Here is a 7677-nt window from a genome sequence, read left to right as displayed (position 1 = left end):
GATAATTATTTCAAATCATACTCATGACTTGAAATATTTATAGCATCCCGGTATTCCTAACAAAACCTTTAACTGTATCTTATATACAACCTTGAAATATTTCCCTTTACCCTCCTCTCAGACTTACTGGCAGGAGGGGCGATCAGGTTTTTGGGAGCGCACTCGCGCGACTGCTGGCAGCGATGACTTCGCCAACGACAACTTCTTCCCCGACCTCGGCAACCTCTTCCTCAACGGCATGGGCGACAACATCAACGTCGGCGGTCCTGCTCCAGCTGCACCGTATGTGATCTTGTCCTCCTTGTTCGAGATCGTGCTAGAATTCTTAGTTCTAATCTGCGCCCTAGATTTGATCAGTTCATCTACTATGCTAGTCCGCATGTTTTCATCGTCATGATTTTATTTACTGTTTATTTGGATTGAATCTCGTAGTAATTTGCTCATATATTCAACAGTTATAGGTCGATGAATGTGTTTTCCTTCTCCAGGCATTTACCGTAAGATGGAAGAATTTTGTATTTGTGTCCACTTCCTTTAAGTTTTTGATCCAGGAACATTGCTTCTTCCACGTGCGCTCAAGCACAATCAAGCTAATCAATCTCCTCTTGAGCCTAGAGCGGGTGTCAAGCTCATGAGGAGCAAGTGTTCTGGATTTATGAGCCACATCCAACCTAAGGATGATCATGCGTCTTCTGAGTCCTTCGGGTCGGAGGTGCATGTGGTTGAGGATATTGATGTGGCCGGTGTGTGCGCTAATGGGAAAGCGTCTGCGGTTTCTTGATGGATGATGCTTAGTTTCTTGTGTTGTCGATGTTGCTTTGATTGTCCGAGTCATCGTTGTTGGTGATCTTGTCAGGGTTCTGTTGAGTTGTGCAAGTGTGGTGAGGTATGATTGTTGTGTGTTAGGAGCATGTGACGGGTTGTCTGTGTGGTCACGGTGTTTCGTGCTTCCCGAGTAGCCTGTTTCGGGTTGTTTGTATCGGTTTTCGCTCGGTTTTTCGAAAATTAACTGGGCAATTCTCTTCTTCTTAATTAATCGATGAGGCAAATATTTTGCCTCCGTTTCAAAAAAAAAAAAGAGCAACATGAAAATGTATCTCGGCCTTGGAGAACAAAGATCTACCTCCATTCAGAGAGTCTGATGCCCTTTTATTTAGTTTATTAATATGGAAGAGGTTTTGCAAGGTTAGTAACTAAAGTTGATCTAGAGATGACAATTTTGAACTTATTTTCTATTTGAAATATTTGTCCTACTAGTTTGTGTGTACTATGGCTCTCTGGTTACTTAATCAGTTGTAGCATGTGATGTTTGCTTAAAAGGTTGTGGATAGAAAAGAGAAGTGGTGTTGACGCGGCATTGTAGGCTTGAAGCATGGAAAAGGGGGCATTCGTCCTGGCATCGGTATGTCGGACCAGGTGTCAATCAGAGGTCACTCCCAGCAGAGAACGCCATTCCCGATCAAGCAAAACGTTTTTGTACGGTAGCATACACAATGAACCACATGGTCACAGGCTCTCACACATTCAATTCCTCCATTGGGCCTCCAAACTCGGCTAATTTGCATAACCAAATCACATTTTCAAACAGGCACCCCACACGTCAGTGTCTCACCAGTGAAAAGAACAAAAGAACACGCGCACGTTGTCAGCGGGGCCTCAGCGTCATGCATAATTGCACGTACACGAGTTCCCCGTCACGTCAAGGGCCTACCCAATAATTTAGCTACTGGCGAGAATCCCACGACGCCGGCGACGGCATCGTCGACGCCGTCCTCACCGTCGCGGTCACCGACGAGGCGGTGGTCGCCGACGACAGCCGCGGCGAGGCCACCTGCTTGATGACCACGTTCGGGAGTGGACTGCGCATCCGCCGCTCCTGCTCCTTCACCAGCTCCGCGGCCAGGGCGTCCACCTTCTCCGCGTTCGTCCTCTCCGACAGCCTCCGCCCGCGGAAGAGCACCGACTCCACGTTCCGCTGCGAGAGCATTGCTCCGGCCGCCGCGCCTGCCGTCTGCGTGTGGGGAGAATTGAGTGCGCTGCTGGCCTGTAGGCGGACGTAGTTGCTGTCGCTCGCGTGGCCGAATGCCATGGCGACGGCCTCGTCGACCATGTCAGCGACTCCCTGGGCGGTGACGCGCGCCAGCTCGTCTCGCGACGGCGAGCGCGTGGGCATCGGCGTGCTCCACCCGTTGCCGCAGGTGGCGGCAGAGGACGACGCGCCGGTGCCGATGGACAGGACGAGGATGTCGTCCATGCTGACGGCGAGGGGGAACTCCTGCTTGTTGTGGAGAACGTGCGTGATCGCAGCGGAGGCCGGGTTGCCCATGGCCGCCACGGCACCGGACGCGGCGGCGATGGCCGTGCGCCCGTCGACCGACCTGACGGCCGCGGCCGCGCCGGCCGCGGCGCAGGTGGCCGCGCAGACGTCGGTGAGGCGGAAGTCGAAGCTGTCGCTCTCGACGGCGTCGGCGCGCGAGAACATGAAGGGCGCGCCCGTGGCGAGATCGTAGCAGGGCACGAGCACCGGGGCCACGGTGTCCCTGAGCGTGGCGTCGCCGAACACACGCCGGAAGGACCGCTCAGCCTTCCTCGCGCCGCCGCGGAACAGCTTGGTCCACCCGCGGCGCCGACCGCCCCAGTCCTTCCCGACGCTCCCGGCCACGAAGGCCAGCGCCTCCTCGGCCGTGTACCGGGGCCGCCCGTCGGCGCCTTTCAAGAACAGCATCGCCGCGAGCACGCCGCCCGCGCCGGCGCCGGCGGCCACGTCAAAGAAGTCGGCGACGCGCGCGTCGGGGTCGCCGGCGCGCTGGCGCAGCCCGGCCTCGAGCCTGGCGAGCGCGGCCGCGGCGAGGAGCGCGTCGCCCGCGCCCGCCCCGCAGCCGTCGACGGCCAGCACGCGCACGCGGCCGTCGTTGGCGCCCCGGAACGGCGTGCCCGGGCCGGACAGGCAGCCGGCCCCTCCGGCGCCGAACAGGAACTTGCTCTCCAGCAGGGCGAAGATCTCGTAGCTGAGCTTGTCGACGTCCATGGGAATCGGCGACGCCATGGCTTCCATCTCAGCTGCGAAGCGCGGTACCTGCACGTACTACCTGGCACGTCGTACCGTGCGCTCTGCCTGTACAGGAGCTAAACTCTGGTGGCAATGGATGCTGATAGTGCTGCTGAGACCGCGATGGTGTCCAGTGTCCAAGTCGAGGCCATATATACACGCGGGCGGGGGCAGGAGAGGGAGCCACGCGTACGTACATGGCGCGCGAGCGAGGGAAGCGCACGCTTAATTAAGCCGCGCCCGACAGCCTGGTACGGACGCGCCGGGGCCGTCGGTCCCGCGATGGACGGCCGAGATGCGACCGCGTGGATACGCCCGCAGGCAGGACGCGTCCGTCGTTATCCGTCGGCCGCGATCCCGGCGCGGCACGAGGCGGGCGGGAAGCTTCCCCGCGGACACCGAGCGCGCGTTGGACCGGCCCGCTCTGCGGCTGTCCGGCGGGCCCGGTCACCGACGGGATCGGGGCTGGGCTGGCCAGGGAGGGCGAGACAGCGGCTGGCCCGGGGCGATCCGGCGAGTGCCACTGGGATCTGGCCACGTCGGACGGGGCCCGCGCGTCAGCCGGCGACACGACGGGCGCGACGCACCGGAGAGTGGAGCAAGTACGGTCGTACAGGGCGGCACAGTTAATGGCGGCAGAGCGTCGGCGCTGGATCTGGGAGCGCCACCGCTGTTTGTCGACGTGGTTTTATTTTTTCACACGTGAGGGGTGTAAGCCACTGTGCAGGTGCGAAGTACGTGCCGTACGGTCAGACTTCAGAGCAAAGTAGGAGTAGATCCGTCCAGCAGGCTGCAGTAGTTGACTACTGGTGGTACGTGGTAGATTCGTTTGGCACGTGGTGGTGTTCATGTGGTACGTACTTGCTGGCTTTCACTTGGATTCGATGAGGAGAGACCGGGGCAAGTGGTGGTAGATCCGATCTAGGTAATGCAGGGTGTTGAAACGCAGCGCCCACAGTCAGATCTACCCTACGATCGATCTGGCGGGGCTGGCTGGCTGGCTTCGTTAATGCGTCGGCCGGCGACAGCGTACTTGCCGACACGAGCGCCTCGACGTTACCACAGACCAACCGTGTAAGCAGTCTTCTCCGGGCCCGAGCCGGGACCTTACACAGGAGCATGTACAGAGTACGTACGTACGTACAGACGCACAACGAAGCCGTACTATGGCAATGCCAAGCTTTGACAAAAAAATACAGCCAAACGTAGCTATCTTCTAGTATCTAGCTACAAACATATCGTTGGCATTCGCAATCCGCCCTTCTCCCATACACACAGACAAAAAAAAAGAGTGACATCTTAGTGAACACATACGTTTCAAACTGGAGCTAGGATCAAACTGCAAAGCTCTAGGGAGCATATATCTCTTCCTATCTCTGTTTTCGAGGTTTTGGCCAAGTTTTGGCCTGAATTTGTCACCGGCTTGGAAAGGAAGGGGCGATGGGGCGCACGTGGCAGCATCACCGGTCGCCGGTGGCTGAGACATGCACCCCGCCGGCGTCGAAGGACGGGCAGGAGAAAGAAGACACACGTTAATCGATTATTAGTCCACTGATGCAAAAATAATAGTAATATTTATGGCAACTTGTACAAATAGCGACGCCCATTATTGTCATTACATGATTGAGTTCTTGCCAAGTTGATGCTCGTAGATCAGAAATCTGAACGCTTGATAAACTAATAGCCGATCGCCGCAGTATCACAACCACGTACATACTGTTTATTAATTATTAGCAAATTACTTAATTTGATTATGATCCATCCACATGATTGGTTGCCACCACCCACTAATCGGCAAGGCTAGTCGAAACAAATAATCACGTTTAGATGTTCTTGTCACGGCGACCTAGCTAGCTAGGCCACCTACGAACGATAGTCCAAGCAAGCTCTTTTTTCCTAGTAGTTTGATCGGTCGATCGGCCGGCTTGAGCAACTGAAGACAGAGATGGCGACAGTGCCCTCCTTTTCTTTGTGCCGAAACTCGGGTGCATGCACATGCAGCTGGCTTAAATTAATGCTATTGCGGACGAATTAACAAACCCGGGAGTGGTTGAGGCTGCTAGGCGCCGCTCGGACATGGAGATCTCTCCCCGGAATCGGATATATCGCCGGTGCGGTGGTTGCTCCGCTCCTTCCTCCGAGCTTTCCTCGGCTCGTCAACACGTACACACGCAAAACAAACAACAGCAGACAGACGGCGCACACGTGCAACTGAATACCATTGTTGTGAAAAGATATCAGACGCTAAGCTAAGATAAAGCCACAGCTCCTGTCCAACTGGCATTGTCACCCATGCTACATAAAGCGCTCAGCCGGCGCCGCCGGGAAAGCTAAACCGGCCGGCCAAGCGGAGTATATACTTTACCCATGCCTAACGTGTCCACAATCTTCTCAATTTATGCTCTTTGGGACAATCGGTGTTTGTAAGGCATGTTTGTTCTTTTTCCTCTCTTTTTTGCCGGTGTGTGGCATCTTCGTATTGACAAGTATTCAGTAAACTGCGGTTATCGTGAGAATTCTGTAACGAAAAGCGAACGGAGCATGCACCTAACACGGATGATACGCATTGCACAAATATTCAGATTTGGACAACGCTGGTAAAATGAAATGTAGGGGGATGTCATTGCTCCATGATAGCTATTGAAAATATCTCGCCTCATATATCCATCTACTCCGGATAGAAAGAGAAGAAGCACGACAGAGATGCCCCAGATCAGTTTGAGCAACTCCAATGAGGCGACCCATTTCGTCCGCCGCCGTTCGTTTGGGTCGGCGCGGACATAAAAGGCGGCCCAACGCGCCGACCCAAACGGACGCGCGTCCGCTTTTCGTCCGCGGGTGATCCATTTCCGACCCATTTTTTTAGCCGGATTTGTGTCGGTGCGGACACGAGACAGACGTGCGCGCGCTCGCCCTCTCCTTTCCCAGGCCCGCTGGTCGGTGGCACATTGCCCTCTCCCCATCCAACAATGCACCCTCGCCCGCCTCCTTCGTCGCCGATGCCGCCGGCCAGTTCAACATAGATAGTATAAAGATAGTACCAAGGATCAACTGTTAAAAGAAAAGATGAACTACTCGCCGGGGTGACCGGATAGTATAAGGATACATAGATAGTTCATAGCATAGACTGTTAAAAGAAAAGATCAACTACTCGTCGTTTTCCGACTCCGACTCGGTAATGTCCTCCTCCGACGTCTGAATGTAGGCGTCAGCATACCGCTCGTCCTCGGAGTCCCAGGACGACGCTTCTCCTAGCTTCATGTTCAATTGAGCGGCCTGCTTCCGCGCACGCTTGTCCTCCCGATAGGCGGCTCGCTCCGTCCTCCTCACCTCCCTCTCCGTCCTCCGTTGCTTGTAGAACTGGCGCTCGTTGACGATGTCCTGTGGGAACTGTTCGCGCCACACCGCCATAGCTTCCTCGTCCATCTCGGCGATGGCGAGTCGACGCTGCCGCCTCCGGTTGTCACGACGATCCTCGTCGGTGAAAAGCCGCGGGAGAGGCACGAGATCCTGCCCCCGCTGGCCCGTCGGGAAAATTCATCTCCCAAAACTAGCGCGCTAGGCCGATTTTTCCCCGCGCGCGATCCTTTCCCGCGCGCTGGAGCGCCAAAACCAGGGCGACGACATGGCCGCTGGCATGATTTATGGCCGTGGGCCATTTTCTAAAAATTGCGCGCGGACATGAAATGGGTCGGCGCGTTGGACGCCCTGCCGACCCAAATTTAAAAGAGGCCGGACGCCGGGCGGGCGGCCGACCCAAACGGACAAGAGGCGGACGAAATCGCCGTCCGTTTGGGTCGCCCCGTTGGAGTTGCTTTTATACATGATATTGCGTACTCCGTATCTCCTAGAGAGCCCGCCAATTGAATTGATGGTGATGACGATATCTGCTATACTGCTACTCCGTACGACGGTATAGGGAGCTTGATGGTATGAGATGTATCGACAACTGTCGTTAAGAATGAGAAGACGGATACGAGACACGTATGCGGCCAGCAAGGGCAACGAGTGCACTGTGCATTGCACGGCTGTCCTCGACAGATGAATGGTTGGCGCGTCAACGAATGCACTGTGCCACAGCCCCTGATGATAATGGTTGTGCTGGTGAGGTCAGAAGGCAAAAGGAAAATGTGCACGCTTGGGCATACACTGCCCTCATAATTTTTTTTTTTGAAACAGAAAACTGCCCTCATAATAGTTTCAGAGTACCAATCCATGAACAAACATCATCGCATTTGGCCTGCATCTCTACACGACTCAATGCGGACGCGTTTAGGCAAAACATTGTTCTGAAAGTAACACTAGACCCCCGTCGTCAAAACAACATCTTGAATTACCCTGACCCGTTTTGCAACAAGAAAGAAACCTGCAACTCAAAAAACATTTTTCAAAAGAGATCTCTTGCAGCCTTGCCCAACTTACTAGCGTAGACATCTAATGGTATAATCCCCAGGACTTGCGATATGGTGAAACAGGTAAATGCATCAACTACAACCGACAGGTAGTCTAATTGGTATGTGCTATGCTGGAAGTGCCAAGTACGACGCACATACAAATCCAACCAAGACAACATGTCCAATCACAGAGGGTTACCTAAAATCGACAAAGCTAAGGTATTATCTTGCCTC

General features: G+C 54.9%; 1 protein-coding gene across 1 annotated transcript; it reads right to left on the bottom strand.

Annotated features, from left to right (window-relative positions):
- Positions 1-1503: 1503 nt before the first annotated feature.
- LOC123122734 (patatin-like protein 3) lies at positions 1504-3193 on the bottom strand. The gene has a single exon (XM_044543065.1). The coding sequence runs from the start codon at positions 3053-3055 to the stop codon at positions 1724-1726; it is 1332 nt and encodes a 443-aa protein (XP_044399000.1). The 5' UTR covers positions 3056-3193; the 3' UTR covers positions 1504-1723.
- Between the last annotated feature and the right edge of the window lie 4484 nt (positions 3194-7677).

Source organism: Triticum aestivum, chromosome 5D (assembly GCF_018294505.1).
Source record: "Triticum aestivum cultivar Chinese Spring chromosome 5D, IWGSC CS RefSeq v2.1, whole genome shotgun sequence".
In the NCBI taxonomy this organism is placed as follows: domain Eukaryota; kingdom Viridiplantae; phylum Streptophyta; class Magnoliopsida; order Poales; family Poaceae; genus Triticum; species Triticum aestivum.
The sequence above is the reverse complement of the archived record's forward strand: the minus strand, read 5'-3'. Positions and strand labels throughout refer to the sequence as shown.